This window comes from Schistocerca gregaria, chromosome 1, assembly GCF_023897955.1.
Source record: "Schistocerca gregaria isolate iqSchGreg1 chromosome 1, iqSchGreg1.2, whole genome shotgun sequence".
NCBI classification, from domain to species: Eukaryota; Metazoa; Arthropoda; class Insecta; order Orthoptera; family Acrididae; genus Schistocerca; species Schistocerca gregaria.
This window is the reverse complement of record NC_064920.1, coordinates 316,927,688-316,950,300: the sequence shown is the minus strand read 5'-3', so window position 1 is coordinate 316,950,300 and position 22,613 is coordinate 316,927,688. Positions and strand designations below refer to the sequence as shown.

Sequence of the window (22,613 nt, the reverse complement as noted above, 5' to 3'; positions counted from 1 at the left end):
TATCTACCTCCAAATATCTGAGCACTGTACACTCACCAGTCAGTATTATAGTGACACTGTACTCTTTCCCCAAGTACAGCTTTCCAGGGGTGCATTCAGCCTTAATTTCACTCTTATGGATGACAAAGTGTGACCACATTGAATTGCGCAGATGGAGAAACTACTGGAAAGAAAAGATGTTTGGTGGACGGACAGTCCCGCCTGTTCCACAGAATTAAATCATATTGAGCACTTGTGGAACGTGTTGGGAGACATTCTGCACTATGTACACATGCACCAATGACTTTCCAGCATTTGTGAACCACATTGATATGCTGCAGAGCATGAATTCCATCCATGGTGATCCTTGTAAGAACCATGTCCTCCCTTCTGTAATATCCAGAGGACCTTCACACATCGTGGTCACTTCCTTTTATTCACTGTCTTTGAATAAGTGTCATTTCTGTTTATCTCATCATGTATCTCTTTCAGACTGCAGCAGTTTTTTCTATTAAGGGACCATGTTTCATCCAGCTATGTTATGTGGCAATGACACATCATGTGAAAATTACTTTCAACGTCAAGTTTTGCACACCATACACACAAATAAAGTGCTAGCTTTCTTTCCACCTACTGCTATACCATTCTTTAAGAGGAGTAGGGACCATTAAAAATCCGATGATCTTGTTATGATTTCTTCTTCTTCTTTTCCTCTCATGTGTCAAGTAACAAGTTGGAATTGCATGCTAGATCGGCACTGCAACATCAGTCTGTTTTTTTTGGTGGACAATGCACTATGTATTGCACTTTCCGTGCACTCCTTACAAACTGACCCAAAGATTCATGCAATTATTGCCAGCAGTGAAAGTAGTGATAAAATAGAAAAAGTTCTAGGATCAATGGAGAATTGAACGTCGAACCTTTGGATCTGTAGTCTGACAATTAGCCACTTAGTAATTAAGCCAAATAGTTCGAAGGTATGGAGGGAAAGATATGCCAAGTCGAAGTTTTCAGCTGGTACATGAATCACACATCTAAAGAGCAATTGGCAACATACTGCCCACAAAAGACTGCTGGATCAACGCAGCATGCCTTGGGATTGGAAAAAGGTACAGGGTTTTCCAGTCTATGTAAAGAGTCACAAGACCGATGTGCACAGCTCGCTTAATAGTGGTCCTTGAAATTTGCCTTTTCAGGTTTTTGAATATTTCTGTTTTGCTATCCCGCAAGTTAAACAAACTCATGAGCATTTGTGCTGCCATTCTTTGTTCTTTTTCAACTTGGTATGGGTTGCACAAAGTTAAACAATTTTCTATGACAGGAAAATAATGTTTTGTAAAGAAATTTCTTTATACTGCATTTCTCCAGTATCCTACCAATGCACTGATTTCATATACCTAAAAATTTTTACACTTAGATGTTTGTATGAGTTGACTGATTGCAACTGTGAATTTTTTGTAAAGAAGTCATAAGATACTACATTTGTGGGTCTTGGAAGTGCTTGATTTTATATTTCTGCGCATTTAAAGAAAGTTGCAAGCCTTTGAAATCTATCAAGATCTGACTGGATACTGTACTGAAAATTATCACTTTGGATTTGTCTAATTACAACTGAATAAACTTAATTTGTCATATAATATACATTTTGCCTTTATTATCCAAAAGGCATAATCACTGGCATATTTCATAGATGTTGCTCTAGATGTGTTCTTGTTCTGGTTTTAGAGCTCTTCTTTTTCCTTCTGCTTACTGCCATTTGAAATTTTGTTCACACAGGGCTACCTAGTGAATACACATTTACATTAGGTTATGTTTTGGATCTGAATGGATATTTGTCCATTTTTTCACATAGTATTTTATTGGAGGTAACTGCATAACACACAAAAAAATGTATGGTTACTATTAATATTGTCTGTCAGGCCTAGAAAATACAACATGAATGACAAGGATCTCAATACATTTTCCTGTGGCACTTCTGAAGTTACGTCTACATCTATGAATGACTCTCCGTCCAAGATAAACTGCTGTACCTTTTCTACCACAAAATCTTCAATCTGGTCACAAATTTTGTTTGATACATATGATCACACTTTTGGTAATAAATATTAATGTGTCACAGAGTCAAATGCTTTTCTAACTGCCTTGATTTACACTCCTGGAAACTGAAATAAGAACTCCGTGAATTCATTGTCCCAGGAAGGGGAAACTTTATTGACACATTCCTGGGGTCAGATACATCACATGATCACACTGACAGAACCACAGGCACATAGACACAGGCAACAGAGCATGCACAATGTCGGCACTAGTACAGTGTATATCCACCTTTCGCAGCAATGCAGGCTGCTATTCTCCCATGGAGACGATCGTAGAGATGCTGGATGTAGTCCTGTGGAACGGCTTGCCATGCCATTTCCACCTGGCGCCTCAGTTGGAACAGCGTTCGTGCTGGACGTGCAGACCGCGTGAGACGACGCTTCATCCAGTCCCAAACATGCTCAATGGGGGACAGATCCGGAGATCTTGCTGGCCAGGGTAGTTGACTTACACCTTCTAGAGCACGTTGGGTGGCATGGGATACATGTGGACGTGCACTGTCCTGTTGGAACAGCAAGTTCCCTTGCCGGTCTAGGAATGGTAGAACGATGGGTTCGATGACGGTTTGGATGTACCGTGCACTATTCAGTGTCCCCTCGACGATCACCAGAGGTGTACGGCCAGTGTAGGAGATCGCTCCCCACACCATGATGCTGGGTGTTGACCCTGTGTGCCTCGGTCGTATGCAGTCCTGATTGTGGCGCTCACCTGCACGGCGCCAAACACGCATACGACCATCATTGGCACCAAGGCAGAAGCGACTCATCGCTCAAGACGACACGTCTCCATTCGTCCCTCCATTCACGCCTGTCGCGACACCACTGGAGGCGGGCTGCACGATGTTGGGGCGTGAGCGGAAGATGGCCTAATGGTCTGCGGGACCGTAGCCCAGCTTCACGGAGACAGTTGCGAATGGTCCTCGCCGATACCCCAGGAGCAACAGTGTCCCTAATTTGCTGGGAAGTGGCGGTGCGGTCCCCTACGGCACTGCGTAGGATCCTACGGTCTTGGCGTGCATCCTTGCGTCGCTGCCGTCCGGTCCCAGGTCGGCGTGCATCCGTGTGTCGCTGCCGTCCGGTCCCAGGTCGACGGGCACATGCACCTTCCGCTGACCACTGGCGACAACATCAATGTACTGTGGAGACCTCACGCCCCACGTGTTGAGCAATTCGGCGGTACGTCCACCCGGCCTCCCGCATGCCCACTATACGCCCTCGCTCAAAGTCCGTCAACTGCACATACGGTACACGTCCACGCTGTTGCGGCATGCTACCACTGTTAAAGACTGCGATGGAGCTCTGTATGCCACGGCAAACTGGCTGACACTGACTGCGGCGGTGCACAAATGCTGCGCAGCTAGCGCCATTCGACGGCCAACACCGCGGTTCCTGGTGTCTCCGCTGCGCCGTGCGTGTGATCATTGCTTGTACAGCCCTCTCGCAGTGTCCGGAGCAAGTATGGTGGGTCTGACACACCGGTGTCAATGTGTTCTTTTTTCCATTTCCAGGAGTGTATTAATTTCAAGATGTCATGTGAAAAAAGAATGAGTTGGGTTTCATAGGACTGATGTTTAAGGAATCCTTGCAGACTTGCATGGAGAAATCAATGTGTTTGAGATGCTCAGCAGTGTCTAAACCATTGATTTAGCTATCCTGAAGAGCATGTCAAAGTAGTTCATCCAAACACAACATTGTCAGAATCATGAATCCATTCCCTCAGTATATATTCACAGTAGCACGTGTAACTATTTCAGTATCATTTACAACATGGATGTCAGACCCACAGGCCACAATACATATTTTTATGCTCCAGCCACTGAATTGCTACACAGTTATGTTATTGGTATACATCCAATGATCTCAATGTACTTTGAAGAACTGGCCCATCAGTATTTGTTGATTAACGAGTGGGTTTAACAAACACTTACTTTCAGCATCTTCCATCACTGCTTCAGTACACAAAGCAGAAAAAGGCATACTGAAGCTTTCACTTCCAAGTTTATTGTCTAGCACAGCTAATGAACATGCAAACAGCTGCCAGAAAACAGTATGTTGTATAAATTGATTTATTTGATGCACTTTAATAGGAAACATTTTGCTTTGTATAAACAAGAAAATGTTTACTGTCTAGCAACCCTAGCAATAATGTAACGAGCTGCCAAGAAACACCAGTACTTTATTTGAAGTGATATGTCTGATGTGCATTAACATGAAATATTTCACTTTCAATGAGAAACTGAATGAATTTGTTACACATTTTACTTTGTTACGTTAGTTAGTGTGTGGTAAGTTATTGGAATAGTTTTTTTCGTTTAAAGATTCCATTGCTCTATTAGCCTATTCCCTGCATCCTGCAGCTTTGCCTGCGTGTAAGTTTGCCAAGTATATTGAACACATCTCCTCCTCACCCCTCTCACTGTCTATTTCCTCCACCCCTCTCTCTGACCATATCCTCCTCCCAATCTCTCTTCCCACCTCCACCTCCACTTCTTCCTTTTCCACCTGCCCACTACCCCTCTACACCTTTCACCTGGCCCATGCATCTCTCTCTCTCTCTCTCTCTCTCTCTCTCTCTCTCTCTCTCTCTCTCTCTCTCTCTCTCTCTCTCTCTCTCTCTCTCTCTCCCCCCTCCATTTTCTCCTCTATCCATCTCAATCTTCCCCAGCCATGCTTACGAGCATGTGCAGCCCCTACAATACAGTTCAATAAAGCACATCGATACTACTACCACAACACACACCATGGCAGGACAGGCTACATATTGGCGGCTTGAAAATTATTAATCGACCCTGACATACAGGTCGCAAAGTAAAGCAGGTTGATACTACTACAAAAACACAACACACGTTTCATCCAGCCTACACACCAGGGTCCAGAAAAACCATTTCTTGCCTCTGACATGTAGACTGTCCTGCAAAGCAGGTCGATTTGGCAGGCCGGTACTGTAATGACACAACATGCCTGTCATGTAGAGCAGTACCAGGGTCTGGAAAAACATGTTTTGGCCTGTATCTCTGCTCCTATTGGCGCTCTGAGGTTATAAGCTCCACAGTGCTAATAGTTGGTAGGGCTGGTGTTTCTGTGTCAAATTTGGCTGACATCAGTTGAAGGGTTTAAGAGGAGATCCATACATACACATACACACTGCTTTATATATACAACAGGTGATACGTGACCATCTCTGTTTCAAAATACACTTGCAAAAAGAATCACTAATCTGGCAGACATTTTCCTGTTTAAATCAAAGCAAAACTCATTTAATCTCAAAGCTATTCTGGTGACTGTGACAAGAGTATGAACATTTTGGGGATATGTAAATTAGCTGTGTTCTTTCTGCTTGTAGCACAGATTTAAATACTTTTGAGGAATTATTGGAACTACTATAATTGTATAACACTACTATAGGACAAGATATAATTAACTGTACTTTTTGAACTTAAAAAAGTCAACCACTGTCACAATTAACTTCTATACTTACAGAAGGCACTCCTTTGTATCATTACAGTAAAAGAAGCAAAGAGAAATTTACGATGGGTCAAGGATTCATGCACACTGCATTATACACCAAGAAGTGTTATGCACTGAACAAATAAACATGGAAAATTTCGCAAAAACAATTAACTTCATTATCCTTGAGGCTTACATCAGCAACAGCTCTCTGCTTGCTTAAGTGAATATTCCAGTTCGTTCAGTTATACTGAGATATTGGCTACAATGATTTTTAAATAGCCCTGGAGGACGACACAATAAATATTTAATTTCTTAATAACTAAAGGCCATAATACATGAACAATTTCTTGATGTGACTTGGTTGCAAGTTATATTCTGCATGTGTGATGTTAACAGAACACTTACAAAATTTAAACCCAAAACTGTAAGGAAAGATCAGATAATTATGGACATGTGCAACCAAATTAATGCATTCAAGTATGTTCTTTCAGAAGAGCAGTTAGAGTTCAACTGAAACTATACTCTATTCAATATGTGCAAAAATTGTAATCCTGAGAAATGAATCTGAACAGTTTGCAGTTTTGGCAGACGAATCTTTGTTTTCTTCAAATTTTTCCAGTAAACATTGAATTGGTACCTAACAAACTTCCAACAGATGTCGTTTAAATCCAGCACGATTTTCATTTGAGGGCAAGAGAGGGAATAAAGAACTTGTACTTTCTCCTAGCAATCATCGGTGCAGTTAGAAAAAGCCAAGAAAGTACTCTCATAACTTATAATATAAAACATACCTTTAGATATCTAAAAAAAGTTGAAAGTGAAGAATACATATCCTTAAGAATAAAGGTCAAATCACAGAAAAAATATGCAAATTTTAAAGTTTTCCTGGCAAATTGAATGTTTGAAGGAATGCTAGGCTTGCAGTGGATTGTCATCAACTACACTCCATGGTATTTCCACTGGCCACTTGCCATTCACCCTAAGATGACCCATCGAAAACTTACAAAGACATCCTCTGCTTTACAATATATAGGGCGAGTCAGTAACTACTGCCACCTAGAATAACTCCCAAAGTATGATAGTAGCTGAAAAGTTTCTGGGACAAATGTTGCAAGGGACAACAGGGGCCATAATACGACTTGATTTATTGTTGCTAGTTGGAGCTGCTTCAGAGATATGAAAGTCAACTTTGCTTTTTAAATGGGATGCTATCGTTTGGTACTTATTTTCTGATAGCGGCTATCAAGAGCAATCCAATGATGTGTAACAGTAAGGTCTTTGAAAGTCAACGAAAGTCACAAAGATGGCATGAACATACATTTACAGAAGGTGTTCAAAGTGATTACCATCGGTAAGAATGCGGTGCTACAATCTTCTTATCATGGACCGAGTGGTATTCCACAACACTTATTGAAGCACATTCTCTGACAATTCTCTCTCGTATATCGTGCAAATAGTAAATATTGCTGAATACGATTTATCCACCTAACGTGCCAGTGATATGTAAAGACCATTCGACGGTTTTGCACTACAACACTAGTATCGTCGAATCAAGCGAATGTGAATGATTTATTTCTTCCAAGAATAAGTCGATACGCTTCTCGTTTATTGCAAATGCGAATGAAATTCAGTGAGAGCTAGAGACTTATACGCTGAAAAATATCCTCAACGTACTCACCATACATGTCATACATTTAAATATGTATATGATAAATTGAAAACAGTTGGATCTTTAATGCATTGGAAACATATCTGGCAAAAGAAAGTTAGTAATGAGGAAACGGAAACTGGTACCTTTCCCACTGTGGTTTGAGATCCTTGTGCTAGATCGTGTCAAATTGCAAGGGAATCTGGCACGAGCCAGAGTAGTGTTGTTTGCGTTCTGCATTGCCATACATGTCATCCTTACCATACAAGTCTCCACCAAGAATTAACTAGTACAGATTGTATGCATAGCATTGAATTCTGCTGATGGGATCAACTTCGGATTCAGATGGATGACACGTTTATTAAATTGATTTCACTTACTAATGAGGCTACATTCACAAACCATGGCAATGTTAATTTGCATAACATGCATTATTGGGCAACTGAAAATCCATGTTGGCTGCAGCAATGCAGCAAGTTGCACACCAAAACCCCTGGTTGGTGAATGTATGGTGTGGGATTCTGGAGGACAGAATTATAGGCTCCTATTTCATCGAAGGAAATCTTAATGGTGTGAAGGACACCACATTCCTGCAAGAAACAGTAAGTCTGTTATTGGAAGAAATACCTTTAGGAGAAAGAAACAAAATGTGGTATCAACACGATGTGCGTCCAGCACATTTTTCGCTGATGGCTAGAAATGAGTTGCAGAGGAAATTCCCAAATCGTTGGACTGGACGTGGAGGAGATGTGTCCTGGCCAGCTCACTCGCCAGTGACTCACCCTATATATTGTGAGTATTCTGCACACAAGTCAAGATTATGGTGTCAGACTGAAAATTATGGAGGAATAAATGCTAGAGATTTTGCTGGCATGCTCAGCTCTTTATCCAATCCTTGTTTCTTGGTTTTAATCGATAGTGCCCTGTTAATCTGACAGGAACAGCAAGCTCTTTAGGCAATCTGAAGTTGAAAGAGTTCTGTGTACAATTGTTTCAAGCTCACTCATTGTTTGTGACAGTTGGTAACAATATGACAATTGTGGATAAAAACTGGCATGAGTGGCTTTATGATAAGCTGAATGCATCAGAGAGCCATCATTTTTCCATCTAACCAAACCATCCAGGAAAGGCAGACAACCATATTTCTCTACTTCCATAGCGAACCAGATGTTCTCATGAGTAGAGCTGACGTGATGATAACAACTCTATTAATTTATCTTCTACATGAGGCCACACTATGAAACTACTGTCCACATACCTCCAAAATACAGTTAGCTGAAGGGCTGCTGATCCTTGCACTCTCTCCTCAAAGTTTGGCAACTAGAAAAGAAGGACCCAGAGCACTGCCATCAGCCTGCTCAAAATATTCATGGGTGAACATAAAACAGTTTGAGGGGAGAGTACCAAAACAAACCAGTGATGTCACCTCCAGCAAAGAAGTACGATGTTTCACTATGTCATGTGTGAGGCTCCTAATCTTGCCTACTATTGGCAATGAAGGTAGACCTTTATGAGTTTTGGGATTGGATTGGGTTGTTTTGGGGGAGGAGACCAGACAGCGAGGTCATCGGTCTCATCGGATTAGGGAAGGACGGGGAAGGAAGTCGCCCGTGCCCTTTCAAAGGAACCATCCCGGCATTTGGCAGGAGCAATTTAGGGAAATCACGGAAAACCTAAATCAGGGGGATTGAACCGTCGTCCTCCCGAATGCGAGTCCAGTGTGCTAGCTACTGTGCCACCTCGCTCGGTATATGAGTTTTGGGAAAGCCAAAGAGTCTTGGTGGTATACAACTATGTGGTCTTAATCTCTTGATGATTTCTTGAGGTAATGAGGAAGAATTCAGGAATTCAGAAGTCTTCTGTTGCGTATGTCCTGTACAATCACAAGCAGAGTCACTTAGTAGACCATACAATTACCAACATACAAACTATGAGACAAAAGTGCTTTTGCACTACCTTTATTCACACTCAGTACCACCATGTTGTGATCCTCTCAGCGATTTTGTTGTGGAACACTACACTGAGGAAGAACTTGGGAAAGAGCAAAAGTTTTTCCTTCTTATTTTTTTATCCAACACCCAAAGGACAACTTGCTGTGCTCTCTTGAAAGCAACATCTCAATGCAATAACTTAACCTATGTGTAAAAGGCTGCGCTATTAATCACAGAGGATTCCGAAATTTTGGTGTTGGAAGTCAATAGAGGTAATGCAACAGCACTGTTATGTCATAGTTCTTATGGTTGTAAGATGTATGGTCTGCTAACTGATTCTGACTACGGGAAGATTGATTACAATCTTACAGGATGTGTGCAGCAGGAGACTCTTCACTCCTGAATCAATTCTCATTACCTCAAGAGATTATAAAGGGGTTAAGAACACGTCTGCATATCACCAATAGTTTTTGGGCTTCCTAAAATATATAAAGAAGGTCTACCATTATGATCAACAGTAATTCCACATATGACTTAGCCAAACATATTGCTTTGACACCATTGGTGGGCAAATGTTCACATCTTTTACGAACCTTGGCTGATTTTGTCAACATTCTGGGTGCGCTCTGTTTAGTAGTTTGGACCATTTAGTTAGCTTTGATGTCTTGTCTCTTTTTACACAGGTCCTCTCTCAGGTTCTTTGGCATTATTTGGTAATCAGTTTCAGGTGGACATCATTGCTTTGTTTTGACAAAATCTTCCCCCAACGTAGGTTTTTTTCACCATGAATCTTTTCAGCAGAGTGACAATGTTGTCATGGGTTGCCCTCTTGTCTCCCCTGGTGGTCAACATTTTTACGGAGGACTTTGATGAGAGAGCACTTGCATCAGTGGCCCTCCAAACCAATTCTATTTTGGAGGTATGTGGGTGTGGTCACAAGAAGAAGATACATTAATGGGGTTTACACATCCATTCATAAGAATGTCCACTTCACTATAGAATTAGAGAAAGATGGTAGTTCACCTTTCCTGGGTGTTCTGGTTAGACAGAAGAATGATAGCTCTGTGGGACACTTAGCTGCAACTATGAGCACACCAGAAGGACACATATACAGAGCTCATACAGTCTCAGATGTAGATGGTTTGCCTACAGAGCTCACCCACCTAAATACAGGGTTCTGAGAAACTGTACATTCTGTGTGTCAAATTAAGAGGGTACTACCAGTTAAAACCAAGAACCAGGAAGTGGATCAAAAGTAAAGCACCTAGCAAAATATCTAGCTTTTCTTCCACTTGTTGGCAACATTTACTTTAGAATAGCAAGAATTGTCTGTAATTTTTCAGTTGAAAAGCGTTTTCCATCTCCATTGAAGACTGCCAATCTACCAGAATCAATGAAGGACAATTTGTTATTGCAGAAGACAGAAATTTACAGAATACCTTGTCAGTATTGTATGGCTTATATAGGCCAGACCTCTCGCACTGTGGAACAACACTGCACCGAGCATCAGTGCTACAACTGTATTTTGGAACCAAGTTAGTCTACAGTTGTCAAACATTGTATCTCCACCAAACATTCAGTGAAATTTCATAAAACAATAATTTTGGACACAGTAACATGTTTTTGGGACTCCATTATTAAAGAATCTATGGAAATACACATCACAAAATAATCAGATGCATTGTGACATTGAATACCAGTTGGATAATGCATTGAAACCCTGTTATTTTCACAACTTGCTGTAACTGAAGGCAACTTGCTATGCTTATGGCACACTGAGGATAATTGAGTTCCGCAGTTCCACCAGCGAGGGCACTGCAGCCAGGTAATGTGGTCAGTCTGCAGCCATGATCTTGAAGAATGTGTGGATTACTAACAGTGTACTATATATTGTGGAATGGAGGACACTTCGTCAATCTTTGATAGCTCACATAAGGATGACAAGTAGGTGCCCAATTGAAATATCATGCAGTATAGTTGACGATGACTGCCTGCGAGCCTAAAATTTCTTCAAACATATAGTATGCTTGTCAGCCCCAATGTTTAATCTGTAACTGCTGAAGTATTGGACAAAAATGTGAAATAATTACATCTTCTATGACAGGTAAACCTCCTTCTTCAGCAGCTGCTTCATCATCATCATCTACTCTTCGTTCCTGGTCACTTCCTGCATCACGACTTCGTCTTTCTTCCTGCTCCTCTTCGTCCTCATCAGACTTCTTTGCTTTCTCAGCAGCAGCTTCTTCATCTGTGCTAATATCATCAGCATCTCCAAATAGTGCTTCAGCAGTGGCTGAAATACAATAGGGCTTGAATTTAGATTTTAAAAGTTTTTTGCATCATATATGGGGGAAGGGAGAGGAGGAGAAATAGAGGGCGGAAGGGGTGGAGAGGGGAGAGGGAAGGGGCAGGGGAGGGGGGAGGGAGAGAGGGGGGAGAGGGGGGAGAGGGGGGAGGGAGAGAGGGAGAGAGGGAGAGAGGGAGAGAGGGAGAGAGGGAGAGAGGGAGAGAGGGAGAGAGGGGGAGAGAGAGAGAGAGAGAGAGAGAGAGAGAGAGAGAGAGAGAGATAATAGAAGGGATAAGGAGAAAACTCACCATGCAGTTGAGACACCGAGCAGCCAACAGATACAAAGACAACACTGAAAAAGTTCTAAGGCCTGTCTGAAACTTACGTTACAAGATACATTTTGTTCATAATATAAACTCAGATATGAACAACACTTAATATTAAGTAACTACAGTGACAGAGAAATCTGTCTTATTTGGGTTGGCTGAAGTAAACACTGCATATGAGCAAATACATTGAGAGTGAGGTAACAGCCAAGTTGTGGTGCCCTGAAAATATTCTAAGTTTGGAGTTGGCGTGGCCGCGCTGGGGCCTCTCGGTGGGCCACGGGTTGTTGGCGGCCACATGGTGTCAAACGTTAGCCGGTGTCCAGGGACCAAGTGGCTGAGAATTCCGTGGTGACGCTGTGTCGATGAAGGAGACATGCCAGGAATACCAAAAATGGCGGTCTTTGTGAAACCTTAATGGCAGCCATTTCACAGTTCGTATAGAAATTAATAGTAGCCAGATGAATCATGATACCTCAAAAAATAACGTGTACCTTACCATTATTTGCATAACAATTCTAGTGGTGTAATCAGATTTTCAATATCTTTATTAGTTTAAAGTTTAGTATGTGACAATAAACTATACAAGTAACACGCAGCAATGAATTCCCAAAATGTAAATGGTGTCTTTAGAAAGCTATTGGTATAAATTACAGGCATGTAACTTGAATAGTACAAGAGTTATTGGAGGTCAAAGTGGGCAATTACTATTGATCGCGTCAGCCCATAAGCACTCCACAGTTACTCGAAAAAACGGTGGCAGCATGCTTATAAATATATTGATTCGTCTATGTCTTTGTTTACATCTGACATATCCTATTCATGAAGAAATTGGTTAAATATTTACTGTGTTTTAGAAAACACAGAGACATTAGGCTACTGGCCTACCTTTTGTTTCTGTTCCTTTGATATATGTTTATTTAGTTTGTTTATGTATTTAATAATGTGTGTTAGAGTGTGTTTATGGTCCAGCCATAGGAATATTTATTTAATTTCAATTTATTTACATGTAAATCCAGTATTTCAAATGTGTTTCATTATGTTTGTGAGTGTGCATTGGCTTGAAGACATGGCGGCAGTGCTCTAGCCAATCACAGCGCTTGTTACTACAGCAGGCAACTACCGAAGTGGCGGAGGACTGAACAGTACGGGAGAGAACAGAGAGAATCCTGGACAGTACGACATGAGTAGGGCACAGGACATGGGAGGTGCTGGATGGAAAAAGCTGGACAACAGTTGCGAGCAAGAGTAGGGAGAGTGGCGCAGTTTGCGTGTGGTCGCGAAAGTTAGAAATATTTCATAATGCCGACTCGTTCAATTGTGAGTATTCCATGGTTTCTGCAGTAAAGACACAGTACGTGTTTAGAATGTCTTTAAAATAGTACCTGAAGAATTTATTTTCATGTATAAATGTTTATATCGCATTCAAAATTCACAACTGCAGAGTGATAGGAACCTTCGACCATTCGATTCTTGTGTATATTCATATTGTATACTGTAGACTCAGCAGTATTTGGCTTGTAATGCGGGAACTATGTATCCCAGCCCCTAGACAATGAAACCAGACAAAACTTTTAATATTTTATCTCTGAGTCTGTGGGTAAGTACTTGAGGGCCGTCACCACATCCTATTTTTCTATTTGAAAGCCCACAAGAGTTTGCTAAAGGCAACATGGCCATAGCTGTATTTGACTTTTGGAAGCAGTTAGAGAAGAGGGAGACTATGGAGCAATATACATTTTCACATGGAAACGAGTTTCAATAATACTGTGTCAACCTACATATTTAGCATAGGAAAATAAAGTTAATAAAGAAGTTGCGAAGAAACTGTTCTAAGGCATTTTTACTTTGCTCAAAGTTTCCATCTTTTTCTTGTCAAAAAATGGGTCAAATGCTTACAAAAGAAATTGTGCTTGTAACAGATCTGTTAAATGTAGTGAATAGGAAGAGTCCCTTAGCGCAAGATGTGTAGATAGTGAAGCACTTATAACTACGTGTGTGTTAATCAATGTGTAAGGGGCATTCAAAACGAAATGAACCGGAGGCGTAATTACAGAAAACAGTAGCTGTATGTTAAAAGTATTGAGCCTGGCTGTTGAGACACAAAGACAACCAAGACAAGACACCACCTTGTGTCCCACTGTAACATAAGGTGGTGAATGGCTGTCTCATAAAATTCCCGGGGCTGTGATGTTAACCAGTTCTACACACACAGCTGGACAACGTCGTCCACACAAGTACAGGAAAGGTTATGCTGACGTTCTTCTTTGATCAAGGTGACCCCTTCTGATTCACTTCCTGCAGCATGGGACAACATTACTCACAAACGACTACGCAATCTCACCTGTGGGCTTGTTCTGCTCCACAACAATGCAAAGCCTCATACGGCCAACACAGTCACAGCACTCCTGCAGAAACTCAAATGGGAGGTTCTCGGTCACCCTCCATACAGTCCGGACCTCTCTCCCTGTGATTACGACATTTTTGATCCCCGTAAAAAGGCTCTGAGGGGCAAACGATTCACCTCGCACGACAACATGCAGCTGTAAGTGCGGAACTGGTTAACATCGCATCCACGGGTATTTTATGAGATAGCCATTCACCGCCTTGTGTCACAGTGGGACAAGTGTCTCAACAGCCAGGATCAATACTTCTAACACACAGGTACTGGTTTCTGTAATTATAGCTACGGCTCGTTTCTTTTTGAACGGCCCTTATAGTTTTCCTGAACCATTATTTCTGATGTAGCAAAATGAGAATTCACAAGAGAAAACTGTCAAATTACATAGTGACAGGGTCGGTGGTCATTATTTACCTCCAGAAAACAAAATTCCAGTTCGGCTAATACATGCATCTGAATAATAATAATAATAATAATAATAATAATAATAATAATAATAATAACAACAACAACAACAACAACAACCCCTTTTTCCCTTTATTCTAATTAACATTATTTTATATATTTACTCTGGTTCTTTTTTATCCCCCATCTTCGTCTGTCTTTGGTTTTATCCTTCCGTCTATTGCTTTACTTTCCCCTTAGTTCTTAACTGAACCATTCATTTCACTTTTCAGTTCTCTTCTTTTTAATCCATATTTAGTTCTCATTCTGTCCTATCATTTTTAGACTGGCTTTATGTGAGGAATCGAGGAAAATTTCACAACACTAAAATGCTACCATAGCTATAAGGCTGGGCTGATTATAGTGCACAATGAGATATTTAAGCACAATTGCACCACCTGTGAACACAATGGGAAGCAACTCTATGTCATACAATGGAAAAATATTTTCTGCCATACACTCCACAGTGATTTGCCGAGTGTAGATGTAGACTGGGGACTCCTCTTTGCCGGTATTCCCATTTCAGTTCATGAAGCATCTGCATACTATACCCCCGCCGGCGAAACATTGCACTTGACAGTTCTCTTTTTGTCTAGTTAGGTTGGCTATACTGTAATAGCGATGTTGCAACAGCAGCCTCTATACACACAGCAGACGATACAGTTTTCCGTCTCGTCTCGTAAATGCAAGCGATTGAGCAATTACAATGTATATAAAAACTCGTTTTTAGTTGTACTACAATGACAGGAAGTAAACAACCGTATAATAATGCATGTAAAAGCAATACAATGCGCACCCTTTCGATAACGGAGCAAAGAAATACAAAAAACAAGCATCTGACGAGTGGTACTTTAAAATCAATAATGTACGTAGTTTACAAAATAAATAATAACCGAGATTGCAATAAATAACCAATATTAGAATTTTTTCACTCACCAATTTACAGCGATAATGGCGCAATTCCATCCAGCTCGCCATCGTCACTGTTGTCCGATTCATCGCTAAAACCGTCTTCATCGTCGTCATCGGCAAGACAAATCATTAATTGTTCATGGCCACTGATAATGCCTTCTATTGTCTGTGCTGCTCGTATAAGCTTCTCGACGTGCTCTACTTTTTTTCTCCATGAGGCTGCATCCACAGTCACAAGAGCTTCACGCAACAGCTTTTCCACCTCTGTTATTGTAAAGGACTTGTTGTTGTTCCTTACATACATTTTTCCGTCACTCCATACTAACTCAATAGGGTTGAAATGGCAGTGATATGGTGGCAGCCTTATTACAGTATGACCCTGCTCCTTGGCAATTTCGTCTACTACGTATGTAGGTGTCGTAGGCTTATTTTCTTTAACAAGAGAATATAACAGAACCTTTGTCATACCCATATCCGCTGCAATATTTCGATCCTGTAACCACTGCACCATAACTTCTTTCCGATCATTTGTAGTTGGGGCTTTGTTCTGTATCACCGAATGATATGGAGCATTGTCCATTACAATTGTTGTAGGGACAGGAAATTGTTTTAAAAGGTTCCTGAACCACTCAACAAATCGTGCGTGATCCATATCTTCATGGTAATCACCAGTCTTTTTTTATCTAAAAACTAAAAGTGCGTCAGGGACAAAACCACTGGAGGAGCCTGCATGGACCACAATTAATCTAGCTCCTTTTCCCGTCGGCTGATGGCCGCTACTGCTGGGTGTGTTATCCGTCCAACATTTACTGACAGCTTCCCCGGCATTAACCCACGTTTCGTCTAGCCAAATTATGGAATGAATGTCTCTGCCCACAATTTTGTGCAAGAAAATGCTACGAGCGGTAACAATATGTGCCCTCTCTAACAGTACTTTGCGTCCGTCTAGCGTTTTGTAACGGAAACCCATATTTTTTAGCACAATTTTTAGTGATGTTTTACCACCCCTGAAGAGTTCACTTTCTTTTAAAGAGATTAATAACTTAGCTACAGTTGGATACTCTTTTCTGCTGTAGTAAGCATAAACATGCCTACGAACTGCATCAGTCTGGAAAGAATCTAAATCTGTGACAGGACTTCGCCGCTTTTTCTTCTTTCCCGGGGTTGATAAAAATGTATTATTTGATCCAGACAGCTCGGAATCATTACGGCTCACTTCAGTATCTTCCAAGTTTTGTAGTAATACTCCCTTACTTACTACCGTTCTTGCACTAATACCAAGAGTTTTCGACGTACGTTCCACCACTTTGTCGGCAGGAATTGATGGCTGTCCATGAATGCTTACGTAGTTTTTCTCCTGCTCGTAAAACTCACGAGTTCTGCGTAGCAACTCCAGTGCCTGGCTGTTTAGTGGCACCCCTCGACGCAAAGGATTGTCACTAGGTGAACGAAGTCTTTTCGGTGGCATTTTCCAAGTACGTAAACTCACAACGTAACAAAAGTCACAACGATATAGCACACAGTACAACGAAAACACGCGGTAAACAACACGCAACTCACGTTGTATACAAATGCACTAAACAAAGCCGGCAACGCGGGAACTTTGACGTCACAGCACGTGAGTAACAGCAGTGCTCACTGCGCTGTGATTGGCTGGCGCCCCACGCTGAACGCCTAGCGCCTATCGTTCTTCACTTGTTACTCTGTTACGCTGCCAACTTCATACGCAAACGTCAAGTGCAATGTTTCAGCGGCCCGGGTTATAGTCTCGTATTGACCGAACCTACTGGTAACAAATCTAGCAGCTGATTTAATGTCTTCATTTAATCCAACCTGGTGGGGACCCAAACACTTGAGCAGAACTCAAAAATGGATCAAACAAGTGTTCTGTACCACTCTTCTTTCTACATGATCTACACTTTCCTAAAATTCTCTCAATAAACTTAAGTCGACTGTTCGAGTTTCCAAAACCATATTTAGCATTCGCTCCATTTCATGTAGCTTAACTTCAACAGTTGGGTCTGCCTTTTTAATTTTTCAAAATGCTATACAATTTCCCTAGTCAATCTGCCGGGACTAATTTGTTGGAAACCCCAGAGAATATGGGCACATTTTCCTGATTTCACCTGTAATTTTTCCTACATGGTTGTACACTTAAACTTTTCTACTGTTGCTGTCTTTCTTTTGCAGATCTCATAACGGGGATGGTTATACTTATCTAACAATAGCATATTCATTAACTTCTAGGACACAGTATAATGGAAGATCATGAACTTCTAGTTTCCAGCCTGCTATCAAACAAATAGTACTTGGCCTTACTGATTATCTCTACAAGGGCTACAATCACCTCCAGGAATGAGACCTGTTCGATACGCTAGTTCCCCTGCAGTAACAAGTGAAAATTATTTCAATGACCCTTTTGCACAGAACCATGGTGAAAGTTTTTTCTGCTTACGATCTAGTGGCAGCTCTCTAGCATAACTTATCCTGTGCATTAAAGGTATATGACATTGGAAATGACATGGTTCACAGATGAGGCATAATTCATTTATATTGTATGTCAACTGCCACAACAGTGGCAATTATTTGGATGGGCAAAGGTCTAGAGAAAGTTGCTAAAGATATTTACTAACGAACTTTGAACAAACTCATCGATCAGTTGAAAGATTATGAACTTAAGAATTACACCAAGCAACACTGGGGAATTAGCCAGCATGGTAAATACAGCACCTCTTGCTCAAATCAATTCCTAACCATAAAGTTGGTTTCCTCACTGCTACTTGATCTAACCATATTACTGGTACAACGAACTTTGGTTGCTCTTATCAGATTTTTATTGGTAAATACTGACTGATATATTTCATAACAATGAACGATGGCATTTGGAGGTGCTAATTTCAAAAATTTTAGAGTATTATCTACACAGGAACTGAGATACAAGGGTGGAGTGCACTTAAGAAGAGGAGGTGAGACATGGAATATTAAGTGGACGAGTACCATGCATCAAGTTATTCAACAAAACATTTAGCCTTGGTTATCTGCAAAGAAACGTCTGAAGTGTACCTGGAATATTTACTAAAGATTTTTATATTAGTGCAGGTTTGGTGAAAGCTATTTGGGTAACAGAAAGGAAACATGCTAAGTACTACAAAAACATATGAGTAGCAGTGTTTCATATACATAATTTTTCAGGGTGGGACCAGAAACATAGGTTTAGCTACATGGAGAGTATTCCCAATATGTCTATTGTGATTGGAGAAAAGATGAACCTTGTCCTGTGGGTTTAAAAGAGTAATAGGGATAGGTAGTAAATTGGCAACATTCTTCAGTATTCCTTATCTCTGTCTCTCTCCCACTACAGAACTAATCATCATGCAGCCATTCAAGCACACTCATACACTCCACCTCAAACTTTTGAAAATGATCTTTAGGTCACCTGAGCAAGAAGAATCTCAGAAGAACAATATTTTAATGCTAGGCATATTAATCAATGCTCTCAATCTGTTCCCAAGCTGCAGTGCTTGGCACCTAGCAACTTGGTACCCCATGTTTCACCACAACAGTTAACACCCGGCCTCCTCCCCTCCATCAAAATATAGGAAGGTTTCTGTGACACTACTGAATGCAATGTCATCTGAGTCTTGTAAGTATGGTATTATAGCATTCAAACTACCATACTGATTGACACCGTTAACAACAAGAAGAAAAGAAATCAAGTACAAACATGGCAAATATATTATTTCTGTCATCTTCAGCTATACCTCCTGGTTCGGCATCACTATCATCTCCTTCACTTGCTGCTTTTCTTCTTTCACCTTCTGCATCACTTGCATCACTCCCAGAGGCTACTGCTGCTATTTTCTTTTTTGGTTTTTTCTTTATTTCTGCATCAGAGCCACTTTCATCACTAATGACTGCCCGCTTTCGTTTCCTACAAAAGAAGATTAACAAAAGACACAATGTTCAAATAACATCTGTTTTACTAACATCTGGGTCTGATAATTGTCTTTTCACACAAAATCTATGGTGTAAACAAACATGCAACCTCCCTCCCCTGCCTCACACACAAACACAAACACACACAGACACACACACACACACACACACACACACACACACACAAACAACATGCAAACTGAATGATCCAAGATGGTAAGCCAACGAGGATGAGAACTTATCAGAGTGTAGATGTTTTTGGCAGAGAGAGAGAGAGAGAGAGAGAGAGAGAGAGAGAGAGAGAGAGAGGTTACAATATATTATTTTAATTAACAGTTTGTATTTATAGACTGGTGCGGTTTTCTATCACGCATAAAAATAATTTTCTAGGTGTCTGTTTTATACATACTGGACATTAAATAAAATAATAAAATTGTCTTTTGGTTTCTGTAGCTTCTGCTACATTTCCAAGCACAAAACATATCTTCCCCAGTCAGTAAATAATGTGAAATTCTGGCTATATCACTGGATTATCTGTGTAAACATCCTACCCCTCTCCTGGGTAGCTCCTCGTCATCATGATTCTGAAGTATTCTGCTCACCACCTTTCTCTTTCCTTCTTATTCTGGGGAGATCACAATCATAGATTAGCACCTTTTTAGGTTCAGTTCCTTGAAATTACTTTCAATCTTTCCTATAACAGTATCTTTCCCCAAAAGTGGATACAACCTATGAATGACTTCGAAGAATACTAAAACATTTGTTATGTACTGCTGCACTTACTCACAAGCACACAGACCATATGATAATTGGCTGGAATAAGGCACCTATGACTGTTCATCTCTTGTTTTTCAAATCACATCTGAACAAATCTAGCAATCTTAGGTGGTATCCTTCTATCTTGCTACATGGTGTATTCAAGAAACTACCAACTATACTTCAAGATGTACTTAGTCACCTCAAACATCTAAATCAATTCTGGACAGTATATGTACTTTATGCAAACTATGATACTGGGTATTCATTTCTTGCAGATCATTCTGACTCATCACAGCATAAACGGCTAATTCAGGACTGATGGTAATTGTGTTACATTACAGTTAATTTATTTTTTAAATACTTTTTCAGTGAGTGGTTACCCTAGTTACGGAAGAGTAATTTTCTCTTGCTACAATTCTCAACCAATGAGTTTGTGTAATGAGTCATCAAAATGGGCAGTGTTAAGCTCAATATACTAAACACTAGCAGTCGTCTCAGATACATCCGTTCAGTTTCCTCCAAGTGTTAATTTACAAAGGCTAAAAGATGGTCCACAGCTACATGCTATGATTTTGTTGCACAGATATTGGGCATATAATAAACCATCTCATATCTTGTATTTGCAAACGATACAGCTTCAATCTACTGCTGGACAGCCAACTGCTGGTATGGGAAAGAACTTCAAGCAACATATGACTATGCTCTTGCAAAGTGTATCTTATAGTCAACTCGGGACGGACACCAACTTGTGAAGGACAATTTTTTTTCTACGGTCAGCACTCGTACCTGGACTCTGTCATTGAGGGGGAGGGAGATGGTAGCGTGCGGGAAGTCAGACATGTGAAGAATGGTCCAAATGGTCAATACAGTGGCTTTTTTTTAAAGCAAGTTTATTCGGTGAACTCAAAGACTGGTGAAATTACTTGTGAATGGACATGGAAATATACAATTATTTATTAAAGCTTGTAACTCCTCACATAATATGGTGTAATACTAAAATGAGAAAAGCAATCTCACTTCATGAGAGGTTGACAATGATTTTATAATTCATGGCAACTGGAAAAAGTTGTAAGGATTTGGAATTTTCCACTGCACTGTCCAAAGCCAGTGATGATGATGATGATTGGTTTGTGGGGCGCTCAACTGTGCGGTTATCAGTGTCCATACAAGGTCCCAATATTTTACACAGTCTAATTTTTTACACAGTCCAATCTAGAATCTCCAAAGCCAGTGCTGAATTACATACTGATCACTTACAAAGTTACAGATTTAGCTACTTTGCTTAACCCTTTGTGGCAAACAGTCCAAAATGACTTTTTGTTATATTACTGATGCCTGTTTGCTAAGAGTCAACTGCTCTCATTTTCTCTATTGAAGAACTGCCTTCTTATCCTGACAGCTATATTCCTTGCTATTTACATACATGAACATGCGTGACTCCTTCATATGAAACATGTTCAGAAAATAAGTGTACTGTGACCATAACAGGATGCGTTTTTTTGTTTTTTGAGAGTTGGCAATACTGAGAGTTAGAGCAAGAGGGGGAGTTTCTCTGACCAGAGCTAGCATCACAGGAACACAATGGTATATAAACTCATGTTGTAGTGTCCAGATGCATGAAAGATGTTGGTAAGAAATCCTGCAAAGAGTGAGTTATGTGCTGTGATCAACTTCCTACTTGCAGAAGGAATAACACCTACAGAAATATTTTCATGAACCAAAATGAGTTACAGCATAGGTGTTATGAACAGAACAAGTGTGTTTAAGTAGTGTCGGGAGTTTAGAGGCAGCAGAACAAATATTAATGATGAACAGAGAAGTGGAAGAACTTCCATGTTGACTGATGAGTTGGTGCAAAACATTGAGGAATGTGCTGTGAAGGCTGCTGATGAGTAGGTGCAAAAAACTGAGGAAACTGCTAGTGAAGACTGCTGATTGACAGTGGATGAAAATTTCTACGTTTCCACAACTCTCCAGAACTCTCTTACATGACACACTCACAGAAACACTGGGATGCTAGTGCAAGATGCATCCCAAAACAGCTAACAGTGCAGCATGAAAAAAATAGGGTCAATAGCACCTGCACGTTCTTGAGCAACTTCAATTGGAAGATGAGGACTTTCTGAGCTATACTGTGGCTGGAGATGAAATATTGGTGACTTATTACATGCCTGAGAAGAAAAGAATCATCACAGTGGTGTACAGCATTTTCCTGCCGGCCAAAAAACTCAAAACCACAATTTTGGTTACAAAAATCATAATTTGGTTGAATTTCTGCCTCAGATGAGCTATCAATGCATAACTATATTGTGAGACTCTAAAAATATTCGTAAGGAGCATCCAAAGCAAAAGGAAAGGAATGCTGACGAGAGGGGTGTGCCTGTTATAAGACAACACTCATCTTCATACAGCCTTTAGCCACTATAATGCTCTTGGACTCATTT

At 40.6% G+C, this 22,613-nt stretch overlaps 1 protein-coding gene across 2 annotated transcripts in view; it reads right to left on the bottom strand.

The window, feature by feature from the left end:
• Window positions 1-22,613, bottom strand: part of LOC126343384 (another transcription unit protein) — a 57,588-nt gene that overhangs the window by 9,211 nt on the left and 25,764 nt on the right. For both annotated transcript variants that reach the window (XM_050001934.1, XM_050001933.1), the window contains exons 4-5: window positions 19,236-19,405; window positions 11,195-11,397 (exon numbers count right to left, since the gene is read on the bottom strand). In XM_050001934.1, the coding sequence (XP_049857891.1) occupies window positions 11,195-11,397; window positions 19,236-19,405 (373 nt within the window). The remainder of the gene's footprint in view (window positions 1-11,194; window positions 11,398-19,235; window positions 19,406-22,613) is intronic.